The following is a 15,988-nucleotide window of genomic DNA, read 5'->3' on the forward strand; positions in this document are numbered from 1 at the left end:
TGAGAACTTGTTCTGCGGCTATCACAGTCCCCTCGACCCGAAAGGCGGAGGCAACGGGGTCCTTTGTCCACCTGTCAACATGGGGGTCCTCCGCACGGTTGCTCTTGTTATCTTGGGCATCTCTACCTTCACTTTCATTGCCCTTTTTGGCCGGCTACCCGCCTTTAGGTGAGATATCTCTCAATATTGCCGGACTTAAGCTAAAAAAAACCAAGGAAAACACCCATTGCCTTTCTATATCGGCTGTTATGGGTCTATCTTCCTAATGGGATCGCCTACCTCGACTCGCATCTGCTGGGTGGCTGGCTGGTCAGAGCGTGGAGCCGGTCTGGCAGATATGTCTTGCATGAAAATCATCCTCTGGTTCTTGTAAGTCCTGCATAAGTTCTTTCCCAAACGTCCTGCTCTAACACCGGCCAGATCTTCTTCGTGGGCTTGCTTGCGGTTGGGGAGTGTGTCTTTCTACCGGCTGCATGGCCTCGGATGTCTAGTACTCACCATTTCTGCGTCCCTGGAGTTGTCATTTTACCATACATCTTTCTATACCAGTGTGTGGTAACCAAGTCCTTCGTCACCTCCGATAACCATGAAAAAGAGATGAAACGGTATCCGTATGACTACGTTCTCTTCCACCCAGGCCATCGTTGTCGCACCTGCAATTTTGTCAAGCCAGCACGCAGTAAGCATTGCAGCTTCTGCCAGGCCTGTGTATCCCGACATGACCACCACTGCGTGTGGTTGATGAATTGCGTCGGGGCCAATAATTACGTTTACTTCCTATCGCTGCTTCTCTCTGTGTCGGTACTATTGATCTATGGTACCTTACTTGGATACTCGCTTCTCTGTCAGACTTTGCGACACTTCATTCCACTGGACATCCAGGCAGCCATGAAAGGGTGGACGATGTACTTCCACGTCTGGTCGATTGTCCTCACTAGGGACCCGAAGATTGGCACAGTCACATTACTGATGCTCATGACAGCACCGCTGGCGGCTGCGTTTCTGGCTTATCATACGTACCTCATCTGGGCGGGTATGACGACGAATGAGAGTGCCAAGTGGTCTGACTGGAAGGAAGATATCGCGGACGGATTGGTTTTTAAGGGCAAACGGAGTCAGATCCCAGGCGCCCCTGCACACGTCGACCTTGGTGATCAACCGTGGCCAGTGCAAACCGATCAGATCCTGGTCACTGATAGTGGGCCTCCATTGGAAGGCTGTCTTCTTGAGGACACCTCCAACCGAGTTCATTACCGTGGTGACGCAAATAAACCAAGGACAGTTGACCCGCGATGGACAGAACTTCACAACATGAGTGATCTTGACAACATCTATGACCTAGGGTTTCGAAAAAACCTCATAGATGCCTTCGGCCTACCAGTCCGAGAGAAAGTTTGTACATAGTCGGCCTTCCTCATAGAAGGCGAACACGTATTAGTTTCCATACTTTGGAAAGTGTATAGCCAAACTTGGACTAGAACCTGCATTCATATATGCTCACATATCGTTTCTGAAGATAAATTATCTTTCTAAATGCTAGCCCATGCGACAAATCTTAGTCCCGACCAATAACCCCGAAGGAAGCTCAAGTGTCACTTGCGTTCCTGGCGTGAAGACCTTCCTAATCGAGCAGGGTACAGAGTCTATGTAAAGCAGGCGGTGGAGTGCGGGCGGTGACAGAAATGTCCGTAAAACCTCATTTTGCCCGCCGCCATTTCTCATTTCATCCCACCGCAAGTTCGCGACTTGTGTTTACTTTTGCCAACGGTATTTGCCGCGAAAATGGCGGACCAAAAGCCGCTATGCACACCGGCGGAACTCATGCTGAAGGTGATTCTGGCCGGAACGTTGAGCCACTATGAGACCCGCGGGATGATCGACGACAAGCGTCTGGAGCACATGCTAGCCTCTGGAAAGCAAATCCTCTACAAGACGCACCAGGAAAGTGAGGTTCGGTAAGTAATAGCCCCGATGATGGAAACCATGACTCCAATATGCTCATGTTATTCAATGGTAGACACAACTTGGGCATGTCCCCCGACATCTGGGTTGGCCTCACAGACGTGCTTACCAAGGCGATTCCGGTTCTCGAGTCGCAGTCTTTCGCGTGGAAGAGTCCCAGAGCAGCACTTGAACACTCATCATCAAACCTCATCGCCTACAACTATTTTTCGTTGGTGAAAGACATCGAGCGCCTCAATGACCTGTGCACCATTGCGCGGAATCTGCTAGCGACCACAAAGAAGGCACAGAACCTGGCTGCTGAGAAGGGCTTCGATCAGCGAATTCTCGCACTAATCGACACCTGTGTGCGGGTGACCGCAAGAGGATTTGATGGCGAAACGAACCCACGAAACGAGGAGCGCTGGCAGAAGGTTGTGAACCTGTATAAGCGCCTTCTCATAACCTGCCTCCAATACCTCCACAACTTCATCATGCACAATGAACACCGAAAGATGGTTCTCTGGCTGGATCTTTTCGGCTACCATTCCACGGCTGACACGAACATCATCCAGCCCAAAGAGCCTCTGGACTCCACGGCGCGAATTGAAGGGGTTGCGCCAATTGTGAAGATCGGAGAGCGCGTTATCAATCCTCCCATCCGAGCGCTGTATGACCAGACCGCTGAAGATCTGCTGTTAGAGACCATCGCAAAGTTCCCACGAGAGCCCTCCACAATTAAGGAGGAAGCTGCAATGCTACTTCTGGCGAATATCAAGGATCACATGGAGAAGATCCTGGGGCGAGATTTGACCGATATCCAGGAGATGGGCCGCGACCCCGAGCAGGTCAAATACATCCGAGCTGCTTTGACTTCCATCCTAGGCGCCAAGGTTGACGGATGGTCCGATCTTCAGGACAGGGCCCGTGAATTGCCTCCTGCTCTGCCTGAGGAGGAGGAACACGAGGTCACTAAGAAGAAGACGATCCTCACAATTGACCGTAGCTTGACTGCTGGCTTCCCACGCCTGTGCTGGGCTGACCTACCTGAAGTCAACGATTATTCAGTAGATGCACAGGTGACAGAGGATGATACTAGCATGCCTCGATCATCCCAGTCCGCAGCTGAGACCCTACAGGAAGCTAAGGACGAATTGATGGCTCGGCTGCAAGATTCTTCCCATCTCGGTGACGATGGTGCCGATTACGATCACGGCGATGCAGGAACTGTGGGTGAAGATGATGCGCACAGCTTGGAGGGACATGCGGACGGAAGTGTTGATGGGGATGAAGAAGAGGATGACGATGATATTGACCGAGGCGATGACGGTGGGGACGTGGACGATGATGAGGATGACGATGACTACCGTGGTCGCCCTGGCGATCAGCAGCGCGGCCTACTGACCGACATTCCTCTCGTCCTGGGCCCTGCTGAAATTGAAGCCTTGCCCATGATTGTGCAAGCAGGCATCGTGGATAGCTTTGGATTGAAGGGCGGCGAGCGAAATGGATCGCGCAACATGCAAGCCCTGAGATGCCACATTCTTCTCACACAGGAGACTGGCCGCAACCTGCTCCGTGAGCTCCTGATCTTCATTGCTGCGTGGGACCTTCCCGACGATGAGCTCTACTTCAAGATGATGGTTCAGATCATGGAGGCTGTTCTCCGTAACGGCCTGATGTCCCACGCATACTCTGATTTTGGTCAGCCCAAGGACATCATTTCCCCAGCCCAGGCTGTGGTGATCAAAATCCTGACGAACATCTTCCGTGCCAAGTACTCCCCAGCCTCTGTTACTGGCTCCATACAGGCCAATGCTCCGCGAATCCCATCACCCCTTAGCCGCGTGGACATTCTTACAGTGCGATACATCTTCACAATCTTCCGTGGGAACATTATCCCGGAAACTTGCGCTCTTATCTACCTCCAGGGCCAGATCCGCGCCGAGCGGGCTTTGCCAGAGGACTTCCCACTCAACCTGTGGGACATGGAGCGCGTCTACGAGGGCGTGTACCAATTCCTTGAGTTTTTCGCTGTGCTCACAGAGAACAATGACTGGAAGAACCTCCTGGTGAAGTGGGAGATCGTCTACGACCTGGTCACCCTCATCAAGGAGCTGGAAGCTAGCATCCCCAAGGGCCAGCTGAGCTCCCTTTCCTTTGGTTCTGTTCCTCCGCCGCCCCCTCCGCCTCGTAGCACCTCTCCTAGCGACCCCTCCAAGCCTGCGTCACCTACGCCCGTGGCTGTTGAGCGTCCCTATGACCCTAGCGATCCTGCAGACCCTCTTGACAGCGGTGCAGGCAGTGTGGACTCCCGCCCTGATTCTCCCCCCATCACGGAGGATCCCTCCGAATTTGAGTGGCGCAATCTCAAGAAGCTTGTCGTTCTGGTACTATCCTCGCTGGTCTGGAAGTGCCCCGACGTCCAGGAGCAGATCCGTCGCTATGGTGGCGTAGAAGCCATCTTAAGCTGTACTGCTTTTGACAGTCATAATCCTTACATCAAGGAGCATGCTGTGATGTGTCTGAAGTTCCTGCTGGAGGGCAATCGCGAAAACCAGCGTCTGGTCGAGGAGCTTGAGGCTCGAGAGGTGGTCAAGGATGACGGTGGCGTGCTGGAACGGAGTGGTTATGAAGCTATGATTGACCAGGCGGGCAAGCTCGCTATCCGGACTAAGGAGACTTCTCCATGTTCCTCTTCATGATTTCCTACGCCATTTAACGTGAAATGAGTGCATAGCGCATAGCGCACAGCAGCCAACTTGCTATTTGCTAGAGTGTAATCTACAATGAAATATTCGATTTGACACACTTCTCGCGTACGGACATCTGTTTATGAATACTAAATCAAGAATTTTCTTTCTGCTAGAAATAAAATATCCGATCAAGCTATGCCAATGCCGAACGGGCGCATCTTGGAGCCCCGTAAGCTTATGTAGAGACCAACAAGCATCTATTGGAGTATGTAATCTTCATAGACGTATAACGTATGCGCTCATCTCTCCTCGTAAATGCATCATAATTCATATGTAAACACCAACCAGGCCGAACTCCACTGCGTCAGGGGCCATTCATCCATACATGCCATCCCACTCATCCTCATCGTCCTCCTCAACAAGCTTCTTACGCGCTTCAGCCTTCTCCCTCAGCTGCTTGGCGAAGTCGGTCCGGTCCAGAGGGCAAGTTCCGCGCAGCCGGAGCCAGGGACGCACGCATTCCAAGTCAAACAGGTGGGTGGGGTGGCAGGGCAGCTGGACCACGAGCGGATACTCGTCTTCCAGGAACGGGTTATTGCAAATGGGACAGGTCTGGGATGCGTCCAAGGACGATTTCGGGACACGGTCGAGCACTGTTCATCATGAGGGATTCGATTAGCATTGTCCAGCACATCTTAGGAGAAACCAGTTGTTATACGTGGGGCGCGCGATACGCTGGAGAGGCTACTTACTGTCGCAGAATTCCTCGCTAACTCCCTCGACCTCCCGGGGAGGCGTATCAGCATCGCTGAGGAGTGTCTGAATCATCTGGGTCAAGAGATCGTCGCCAATAGGCTGGCTGTCACCGGTGTTGCCAGCCTCGTCTTCCTGAGCCCCTGTAGCTCCGGACTCGCGGCGCATGACCTCGAAAGCTTCCGCAAGTGAGTAGAAGGCGGCGCTCACATCACCCGGTACGGGAACTGCATGGGGACGGTGGTCGGGCGCCGGGGTGATCTCAGAGAGGGTTGCGAAGAAGGTGGATAGATCGGGGCGGCGACGACGCTGGGTGGAGTTTGCGGTGGCCGGGTCGGTGGTATTGTGCTCAACTTGAGAGAAATGAAAAACGTAGTTAGCTAGAGGTTCGGTACATTATGCTAATCCTTAGCGAGTACGTACTCTCGTATGTCGACATCGTGGTGGGTTTTCGTGAGTTCGGCGGGGGTCGAATCGGAGGTGACGGTGAAGGAAAGGACGAGAAGAGATGGTGCGGGGAGACCCCCTTTCGCTGTCTGTGCCACCCGGTTGTTTGCTTGGTCGCACACTGGAGTATTGATGACAGACCGATGGGGAAGAGCTGCGCAATTGAGGAGGGAATGAAGGAGGGGGTGTGCGGTGGATTGAAATAGCCGGCGCAGAGATGATCGGAGGCAGCAGAGCGATAACGCGGCGCGGGGAATGGTTGGGCCGTGCGTCAGTATACTAGAAGCTTGCTTTGCGATGACTCTGTTGCTTCGTTCTTCCCTATTACTTTTATCAGGATACAAACACAACAAAATTTATTCGGCTTGGTTATCTTCAGTTCGTGGGCTTGCGTGAATTGCTCTCTGGTATTTTCATTCTCCTTCACTCTATATATCGTGGTCGCTACCCTCTTTCGTACCCATTTGGAATTGTATATATCCAGCTTCCCCATCATCTTAACTGTCACTATTGAGATCCTAAAAAGTACAATTTCTCACCAAGTACGATTGACGTCAGCTCACGTTAATTTTGATCTTCATTTTGGGAATCGATCTGTGTCTGTCACCCAGCTTGGAACATAAATATCACGAATATCTTTATGTCCAGACTGGAGATGTCGTACTGTAATGGATAGAGCATGGTGCTCGCGTTGGTCGAAGAAAATACTTGGAGCAATCTCGCTAGAGAAACGGTTCATTTCTCATGATATGATACGGTCAGTTTTGTATATGAACCAGGTCGAGGGGCGATCAATGCGGATGGAACACAGTGCCAGTGGGTGCGGAACCGTGGCCACCGGAGCGTCGTAGGATGGAAGATGCACTCGGAAGAATACAACCAAAGTCGATTAGCGGAAATTACCTATGTTTAAAGTTAGAAGTTTATCCACGGGAACAATGATATTTTATTCTCCGATTCTTATGGTGGCTTCTCCCAGACCCGTCCTTCAGCCATAGATCGGAGAGTGGCCAAACGTGAGATAACGGTTTTCTTATATTTTCTTATATTTCACCGGTACAAGAAAGCTTCGAAAGGAAAAGCCGTTTTTGGTTCCGGAGGAGGCCTGAGAAGTGTAAATATGATGAATGATTCGAGAAGCGGGCAAGTCTCGGCCATGTATTTCGACAAACCTGTTATCCCGTTTGTGAGGACCAAAATCGGACTGGTCATTCCAGGTCGATGTTGTGGTGAGTGATGCAGCAATCCTCGAGATTTGGGGCGATATCGTAATGTCAAGCACTTTGAAGGGGGCGAACCTGGCCTGCGTCTGGTGCTACCGAGCTCTGCGTTGGAAACTTGAAGAGCTGCGTCCAAATCCCGTGCGATGAATTTTTCTTTTCTCACTTGATCTGGCTTTTCGCACCTGGTGCCCCTGCCAATGTTGATCTTATTCCGATATATGCCAATCCGCTCTCCAAATCTTGGACCTCAGCTTCTTTTGCTGTCCCGAATCAAAAGAAACCACCCAAAATAAGTTCCAGGCTTTGTTTATATTGATTTATTCCTGAGGATCTAGGCTATTTACGAACGTTGGGTGACTTTGCCATTTGAACTGGCTTTTTAGCAGCTGCGTCATAAGCGGCTGCATTTAAAGTCGACACTTCCATCGGTTCTTCGTTAGCCAGATTATCTGCCGCGAATGATATCGGCTGTTTAAATAAGGCGAAGGATCAGGAAAAAATCAAAAGGTTTCCTCAACCTCAGAGGAACCATGATTGCCGTCGTCACAATTCCCTGCAAAAACCTAGCACCGCCAAGGCTGTACGACCCTATCAGCTTGTTTGTGTCAGGATTCTGAGAGTTGGCATAGAAAGTTGATTATTTGAAGAAGCTAGGTGATAAAAAGTTCGCGACTATGTACAGGTTTTCATACCACGCGCAACGAGATATACGGCACCTCCGTAAAGTTCTCCGGCATGGTGTACGTGACATTGTAGAAGATGAATTCGTTGACCGTCTGATCCACGTCAAACAAAATGCTGAAGTTTCCAACAGCATTGGTTTTAACCTTCAAGTTCAAGCCGGGCAGACCTTCCAACCCAGTTATATCGATGTCACCGCGGACATCCAGACCACTGACAAGGAAATTGAATGACACAGGCCCATCCGATGATGTGGTGTTGGGGTATGAGATATCGAGTGCTTTGGGCGAGGCCACAGCATGAATGGATGACTCGGTCACCCAGTGTGTGATACAGCCAATCTGGTAATCATCAATTGCCCACTGAACGACCGCGGGGCTGAATTGGCTAGGATTGATGCTAGGTCCACCGACAACGTCCTCGGCCAAGGTCTCAGCACCGATGATCACGTCTTCAGACAGCCATGCTGTCACGTTCCGCGGGTATGTATCATGGGGAGGAGAATAGGCCTGGGCCGAGTAGGAGTGCTCGCCCGGGAACTTGATCAGGTTTGCCTTCGAGGCCGGGGACAAGTACTTGAGCATCTCGGGCATCGCAAGAGCAAACAGAGGGTAGAATGCGAAGTCTTCTTGATGATACATGCCGGATAGTGACTTGGGCATCGGTGTGAGCTCACGGCCAACAGCACCCCAAATGACGGGTGCAACAAGAGAAGCATATTGCTTCATGTTGTATCCATAGGACCGATCCCAGGGACCAACTATGTTCTGGAGTTTGGCGTTATATAACTGAGCCAGCTCATCCCACGTCGCGGTCAGGACCTCGGGCGCGTATTTCTTCAACAAACTGTCCTGGGTGGCATATTGGCCCCACAGCGCCAAAGCCCACATTGCAACGCCGCCGTAGGTGGGGGAGTTGAATTCCGAAAGAGTGCGGTGCATGCTCCAGAGGTCATAGAACTCTTGAGCAAAGGTCTCACCGGACCGAGTCAGGTTCGCGTCATTCATTCGTGCACCAACCCAGTTCTGAAGGATAGTCCGCATCAACCACGGATTCGAGTAGCACGGGTAGAGATTGTCGTCGTCGACGCCCCCGACACGATAGAGATCTCCCTTGGCCGCGACGAGAAGTGAGTTCTCGACTTTGGTCACCGTCGCAGCCGGAAGCAGGTGGTCGTAGTCGTTCAGAGCTACGAGCCAGGCGCAGCCCACAAAGTCTCGAATGTTCGGGTCCCACTATCAGTCTCGCGTTAGTGCAGTTCTTTTTACGAGGACGGGGTCAGGCACATACCGAGCTGTAAGGTCCGTCATTGGGATATACGGAAGTGCCAGGTTCGGGCTCCGCCGCTGCTTGCTGATAGTCTCCATACCACTGCTTCGAGGGATCGAGGTACTGGGCTCCAATGACATTGTCGAAGATACGAACGGCCCGCGCAACATCCCCCGGCCCATTCCGGGCTAGGAGTTGTGTCGCATACCAGGCGGTATGCCGACTATCGTGTCGGCCGCGATTGCCCGAAGATGCAATCAGGTATCCTGCGTTTTCGTCCCAAAACCCATCATTCCACTCAATGGCCGTAGTAAACATGTCATCGGCATATGTCGATTTACCGGGATTATGTTGCCCGTTGAAGGGTACCGCAGAGGCAATACCACTTAGATGGGCAACATTTAGCCCTAGCAGGGCAATAGAGAGCTTCATGGTGGCGAGCTCAGTGGCACTCTAGTAAAGTCTGAGTCGGACGTAGATTTCCCAGTTCAAAGCAGGAGGGAATTTAATGATTAGGAATGGCTCCACATGCCCAATTGATGATCACAGGCTTCCCCTGGGGTACAATGGCTGTATTTAAGTAAACCCCAAAATTGAGTGGGAGAGGCCCCGGAGAAAGCCCGGAAGCTTTGATGGTGCCTACGGACGATTTTCCGTCTTCGCCGGGAGTGAAGATAGCCGGCCCTGACAAGGCAGATAAAAGAAACCTTAGATGACTGACGCAAGCCCGATCCAATTTATTCAGAGCCACTGATAATGCCATCAAGTCCTCCGTTATCTTGTTTACAACCACTATAGAACGGAGGGAGCTTATCACGAAAGACCGCCTTCACCGGTTTCCCCGGTTTCGCCGATGCTCCCCCCCTTTCCAGATCGAACGAGCTGCCACGGCTCGTGGCGCTCTTCACCCCACTTTAGATTTTGCGGAACCGTGAATTTGGGCCCAGAAAGCTTCTGCGATTGGATCGATAAGAATTTCCACCTATTGCACAAACGTTAGTCGTGGAGAACTAGTGTACCCCGCATCTTCACCCGGCTCACTTTGTGGGGAGGCTGAATACCCTCCCTCTTGCGCTTCAAACTCGCAATTGTGTCAAATCTTGGCTCTCAATTAGTCGACCCGTTCTAGGATGTCTCCATCTCAGGATATATTTGCCAATCTGTCTGGTTCGGGAACTCCAACAGGCGACAGCAACTAAGCCGACTCGAGTCCCAAGTGTTCGGTAGCTAGACGGGGGTTTAGTCTTGGAATTCAACGAAATAACTGGGTATTGTATTCCTGGAAATAGCTGTCCAGGGCGAGAAGCTTGAGGAATACGGAATTTGGAACCAGGAAGTCAGGCAAACTTCTTCGATCCAGCCTGGAGGTATGATGCTGATCTTCAGGGGTTCTTTCGTTGTAGAAAAAGTCCGCAAGGGCGACGGGTGCCATCCACGACGTCATTGGTCCGATCCTCGGGAAAGTAGCCTACACTTAAAAACAGCCGACCAATTCTGATGTCGATAACAAATGATGATGTGGTAAGCCAAAACAATAAGCCTGAGGGCTAGAACGTTCCAAGCCACAACTCCCCGGATTAATAATGGCCCACCCTGGGGATATCTGACGACCCTCATCGCCTCCGCTGTCTCATCGCACGTAAGTCTCTCGATTATAATCCAGATCAGCTTCTATGATGGTATCCATTCTGGCCGGAGCCATACCCTGGCATGATGGAGAGGACAAGATGCATCGGTTACTCCGGGTACCTGAGCAAGATAACCCGACTGCACCATACCTGACTGTAGGTGCCCAGGCGTTGGTGCAGAGCTGCCCTCTTGTTGCAGTAGGGACGGTGGACTCAGAAGGGCGACCGTGGTCGTCTTTATGGGGCGGCCAAGCAGGCTTCGCAGGCCCAGTTGCCCAGTCAATGATTGGACTTCGGGCACAGGTTGACGGCAAATACGACCCGGTGGTACAAGCGCTTCTTGGCCATCCTCACGTCAAGGAAGCAGACGAACTCTTCTCAAGGAATACCGGAAACATGGTATCGGCGCTAGCGATTGATCTGGAGAGCCGTCGTCGAGTGAAGCTATTCGGGCGGATGGTCGGCGGATCACTGGATGGTGGCGACATGGGAGAAGCACAGCTCGTTGTCAAGATCGAGGAGAGCATGGGAAACTGCCCCAAATACCTGAACAGAAAGCACATTGTACCGGAGCGGCCATCACCCAAGCTGATATCAGAATCAGCCCAGCTTCACCCCGCAGCCCTTGACTTGCTATCTCGTGCGGACACCATATTTGTGTCCTCTTCACATGGAACAGCCAGTATGGACACGAATATTCGCGGCGGGCCACCAGGATTTGTCCGGGTTGAAGCCAATGAAGCCAATGGTGCAGTTCTTGTATATCCTGAGTACTCCGGGAACCGGCTCTACCAGACACTGGGAAACCTGCAGACTACGCCTTTAGCTGGCTACGTTATCCCAGACTTTGAGACCGGTGACGTCCTATACATCACTGGCCACGCAGAAGTGCTTGTCGGCAGAGAGGCAGCGGCCGTTTTGCCTCGCTCGAACCTCGCCATTCGAGTTATAGTCGCCCAGGCGATCTTTGTTAAGAATGGGCTGGCATTTAGGGGTCAACCCGGCGAGCCCTCACCATATAACCCAGTCGTGCGGTATCTCACGTCAGAGAAGAACGTCCCTGGCACAGCACCAGAGCCCAATAACGCGAGCACGATGGTCCGATTGATGGACAAAGAATATATCACCCCGAGCATCATCCGATTCCGATTTCGGAGCACCAGCTCGAACCCAGTTTCATGGGCTCCGGGCCAATATGCCACCCTCTCCTTCCAAGACGAGCTTGATATGGGGTACAGTCACATGCGAGACGACGATCCTACAAGCCTTAATGATGACTTTATCCGGACCTTCACAGTGTCTTCCTATCCTGGTCGGAACATGCCAGTTAACGAATTCGAACTGATGGTCCGCCGGCACGGTAATGTCACCAACCACCTTTTTCGAATAAGCGAGCGGGCCGGGCTGGAAGTGCCCCTGAAGGGTTTCGGGGGCAGCTTTCGATTGCCAACCGATGGCAAAGCCATTGTGCCTTATATTGCGGGCGGAATCGGCATTACACCGTTGCTAGGCCAATTAGCGGACCTGGAGATTGCTCGACTCAGGCTCTTCTGGTCTGTCTCGATACGGGATATCGGGTTGGTCCAGGATACCTTCCAGCGCTGGCCAGAGCTGCCTGTGTCCACGACTCTATTTCTCACCGGTCCTGCTTTGGCCGCAGCAGATCCCAATCAAACTATATGGAGCACCGTACAGTCATCTGGGGCTCGAGTTGAGCAACGCCGCATGCAGGCAGGGGACCTTGATTTGAAATTAGCAGACACTTGGTACCTGTGTTCTGGGGTGGAGTTAAAGCGCAATGTTCTGAATTGGTTGGTGGGAAAGGTGGTTGTTTATGAGGATTTCAACTATTAGTTGCCACCAGGACGTTGCTAGGCTGGATGTTAAGTGACTTCTACTTGACTGACTAGGGTCCAGCGATGGGGTGATCATGGCTGCTACCCGAAAGCATAGCTTCGGCTGTTGGTGCTCACGACAGACTTACTTAATTTCTTGCATTATCATACTTTTATTATCAATGACTTCGTGATCAACCATTTACTGAAACACATGAACAGTGTTAAGAAGACTATTAGCGAAACGCTGCCCCTCGACTCTGCTCTAGACAACGCAAACACTCGTGCCGCAGGCGATAAAAATAGCCGTGACCCACGCCCCAAACGTGTCAAGTGGAGCGCCGATCGCCTTATGCTGTGTTTACGGCCTGATAACCTGAGAACCTCATCCAAATAATCCCCGGACATTCCTCCTCCTTCACCTCCCCCTTGCGACCGTCCACGACAGTCACAAACATCACATCATGCGGTCGCGAGCCTCCGTTAAGCCGTCCGACTACCCGGCGCTGCCATTTCACAGCATCCGCTTTGTGACGTTCCTGTCGTCCCTCGTGGTCGCTATCATCCTGGCCGTGTTTACCTACCATCTCCATGCCGACGGGTACAAGTTACCATTTGCCTTCCTGATTGTAGGCACACCCCCTTCCACCACAATTAAGACGTAGCAAGAACGCAATCACCCCCTTTGATAGCAGCAGATGCTAATAGATACTCTGACTACCAGCTCCTCGTCGCCTCCTTTCTCTCTATACTCAATATCATCCTGACCGCCGTCGCCAACTGCGCCTGCGGGCTCTCCGCTAAGCTCTCCATCGTGCTCAACGCCCTCCTGCTGATCCTCTGGCTTCTCTCCCTCGCCCTACTCAGCTACAACATGTCCGGTACCATCCTCACAAAGTGCACGACCGAGTACTGGGCCACGTCCACCGGCATCTCGGTCTGCCGCTCGTACAAGGCCCTCTTTGCATTCACCGCCGTGGGGGTCGCCGGCTACATCGCAGCGATCTGGTTGGATATCATTGTGCGGCGCCGCCAGACCCGTCTCGGCGCCTATAATCCTATGGGTAGCACGGCAGCCGTGGGCGAAGACCCCTGGGATGTGAAGCTTGCCGATCGGCGCGACTCGGTCTCGAATGCGAACTACGATGCTGTGTCGCATCCGATGTCTGGGGCTGCCAATGGCCCGTACTCGCACTCCCTAGAGCATGGGCATGCGGGTGAGGCGGCGCAGTATTATGATTCGGCGCCCGCGGCGAGTGGTCGGCGCGCTCCTCGAGTGCGCTTCAGCCACGGCGGGTATCAGCACCCGGCTGAGCAGACGGGCTATGATCCTGCTGCATATCGCTGATTTGAGCAGGTTTAATCTCCTTTTCTATGTCTTCCCCTTGCGTATTGAATTTGCGCCCTTGAAAGATTGTTGTTCAGCGGCGTCTTATGATGGCTTTCCTATTCCCCATTTTGGTTGCACTTTTGAGGATCGGTGCTGCACCGGATCGGTTCAAATTGACATTGACATTGACTGCATGGGCATGGGCATAGCGGCGTTACGTGGGATGTTCCTTTGATTATATGACATGAGGAGTGTTTGGGATAGGCGATAGATAGTTTAGATTTCTCTCTAACGACTCTTCAATGTGCCCTGTAGCATTCTAGCGTTGAGCAAGAGGGGCGCGAACAATCAAATAAGCATCCCAATGGCGAAGAAAACAGTTTATGACGCTCGATATTGACAAAGAGGGGGCTGGTATTTTTGAAACAAAATCAATGACCAAGGCGGCGGGCATTTACATGATAACCTCGTTGGCGACGTCCTAAAAGAGGAGATATTGGATCAGTAAACGGTAAAACAAAAAGGTAGGAGTGGATGTAACTCACCCGCTTGAGCTCCTTATACGGCAAGCAGACACAGTTCTGCACGCGGACCTCGTCACCAACGCCGCACTCCTTGCCGAGAATCGTGATGCTCTGCACCTTGACGCCCTGCTTGATGATGCTGGTGGAGTGGCTGCTGATGGGGATTGGGGTGCCTTCCACACGGGCCCAGGCACCGACGCGACTGCTCCAGCCGATGATCGAGTGCATCACACAGGCGTCGTGGCGGATCTCAGAGTCCTCGAGCACAATGGAATCCTTAATACGGGCACCGGCACCAACCACGACGCGGGCACCAATAGAGACATTGGGACCGAGCTTGGCGGTGGGGTCGACAGTAGCCGTGGGGTGGATAAAGACCGGGGGCACGATGGTGGCGGAGGGAGGCATGAGCTCCTCGGACTGGGCCTGGAACGCCTTCTGGAGGTAGAGCGCGTTGGCAGGGACAGCGGAGCCAGCAGACTTGATCTGTCGCCAGAAATCCTTAGTTTCGTGGACGAAGAAGCGGTTGCTGTCGGCCAGGTCGGAGAGAATGTCCTGCTCGAGGCGGAGGACCTCGCTCCTCTCGGACTCATCGTCATCTCCAGCGACAAAGGACGATTCGAGGTTATCGGAGGAGGGGTAGGAGAGGAGGCGGGGGCGGGTGGTGCGACGCTTGATGGCACTGCGGATGGCGGGAAAGATGCACTCGGTGGCGAACAGGTAGACACCACAGTTGATGAGGTTGGAAATATGCGATTCGGGCTTCTCGACGTAGTGCAGCACACGCTTGGTGTGCGAATCGGACACAATGCAGCCAAAGTTGGTCGCAGCGTCATTTCCTACCCGTGTACCCAGGATCACGGCCTCCGCATCCTTCTCCTCGAACAGGCGCAGCATCTCGACCAGTGGGAATGAGCAGCAGACATCCGCGTTCAGCACCAGCAAGCGCTCGGGCTTGCCCTTCAGGATCGCATCGCGGAAGTGGTACAATCCGCCTGCGGTGCCCAGCGCTGTGTACTCCCGCAGGTACTGGATGCGGAACTGGGGGAATTCCTTCGCAGCATCCTTGATGAAATCCCGGAAGACCGTCTCATCGTAGTATCCGACCAGAATAACCTCGCGCACGTCGTTGACCTTGGCGATCGCCTTCAGGCAGTGGTGGATGATAGGGTGGCCGGCGACTTCGAACAGGGGCTAGATGCGGGGGGCATCCCGGTTAGAATGGTTTCTTGCACGTCGCGGCGCATGGAATAGGATGGAAGAATAACACGTACCTTGGGCACATCAAGCGACAATGGGCGGAAGCGAGTACCTCTGGAAGGACCTCCGACCTGGCGACCTGGTCAGTTTGTGTACAGTTCGGTTGGGCGATCGCTGCGTCACTTACCAGGATCACAGCCTTGGTAGAGGACTGGTTGGGGTGTTCCCGCAATGGCAATTGGAGCATGGTGAAGTGTGTGAGAGAGAATCAGGGGCTGCGAACAAGAGCAACGGACTCGAGAAAACAAAAGGTGGCCAGAATCAACGTCGAGAGCTTCGGGCGCCAAGACGACGCTTGCGGTGGGGGGCTCACCTGACGCGGTGGGAATTGGGAACGTAGAAACGTGGGCAAGGAGTATACCCGTTAAAGGGGGAAAACTAAATCCTGCAAAATCTGCCGA

The 15,988-nt window shown here is 52.8% G+C and overlaps 6 protein-coding genes across 6 annotated transcripts; 3 read left to right on the forward strand and 3 right to left on the reverse strand.

Moving 5' to 3' along the window:
• Positions 1–79: 79 nt before the first annotated feature.
• Positions 80–4,646, forward strand: N7482_004270 (uncharacterized protein; the record flags this gene model as incomplete). The annotated part of the gene is made up of 5 exons (XM_056686395.1): positions 80–168; positions 216–369; positions 421–1,392; positions 1,798–1,955; positions 2,018–4,646. 5 exons carry the CDS (start codon positions 80–82, stop codon positions 4,644–4,646), a joined length of 4,002 nt encoding a protein of 1,333 aa, XP_056545137.1.
• Positions 4,647–5,012: 366 nt separating this feature from the next.
• On the reverse strand, positions 5,013–5,829 carry N7482_004271 (uncharacterized protein; the record flags this gene model as incomplete). Its single annotated transcript, XM_056686396.1, has 3 exons — positions 5,013–5,290; positions 5,390–5,743; positions 5,814–5,829. 3 exons carry the CDS (start codon positions 5,827–5,829, stop codon positions 5,013–5,015), a joined length of 648 nt encoding a protein of 215 aa, XP_056545138.1.
• A 1,917-nt stretch (positions 5,830–7,746) lies between these two features.
• On the reverse strand, positions 7,747–9,442 carry N7482_004272 (uncharacterized protein; the record flags this gene model as incomplete). Its single annotated transcript, XM_056686397.1, has 2 exons — positions 7,747–8,976; positions 9,032–9,442. 2 exons carry the CDS (start codon positions 9,440–9,442, stop codon positions 7,747–7,749), a joined length of 1,641 nt encoding a protein of 546 aa, XP_056545139.1.
• A 1,244-nt stretch (positions 9,443–10,686) lies between these two features.
• N7482_004273 (putative oxidoreductase, FAD-binding) lies at positions 10,687–12,492 on the forward strand (the record flags this gene model as incomplete). The annotated part of the gene is made up of 1 exon (XM_056686398.1): positions 10,687–12,492. One exon carries the CDS (start codon positions 10,687–10,689, stop codon positions 12,490–12,492), a length of 1,806 nt encoding a protein of 601 aa, XP_056545140.1.
• A 445-nt stretch (positions 12,493–12,937) lies between these two features.
• On the forward strand, positions 12,938–13,821 carry N7482_004274 (uncharacterized protein; the record flags this gene model as incomplete). The annotated part of the gene is made up of 2 exons (XM_056686399.1): positions 12,938–13,102; positions 13,198–13,821. 2 exons carry the CDS (start codon positions 12,938–12,940, stop codon positions 13,819–13,821), a joined length of 789 nt encoding a protein of 262 aa, XP_056545141.1.
• Positions 13,822–14,257: 436 nt separating this feature from the next.
• N7482_004275 (mannose-1-phosphate guanylyltransferase) lies at positions 14,258–15,774 on the reverse strand (the record flags this gene model as incomplete). Its single annotated transcript, XM_056686400.1, has 4 exons — positions 14,258–14,284; positions 14,349–15,521; positions 15,602–15,658; positions 15,715–15,774. The coding sequence occupies 4 exons, from the start codon at positions 15,772–15,774 to the stop codon at positions 14,258–14,260; spliced, it is 1,317 nt and encodes a 438-aa protein (XP_056545142.1).
• Between the last annotated feature and the right edge of the window lie 214 nt (positions 15,775–15,988).

The sequence above is a fragment of the Penicillium canariense genome (genome assembly GCF_028826845.1).
Source record: "Penicillium canariense strain IBT 26290 chromosome Unknown utg000002l_segment0_segment0, whole genome shotgun sequence".
NCBI lineage: Eukaryota > Fungi > Ascomycota > Eurotiomycetes > Eurotiales > Aspergillaceae > Penicillium > Penicillium canariense.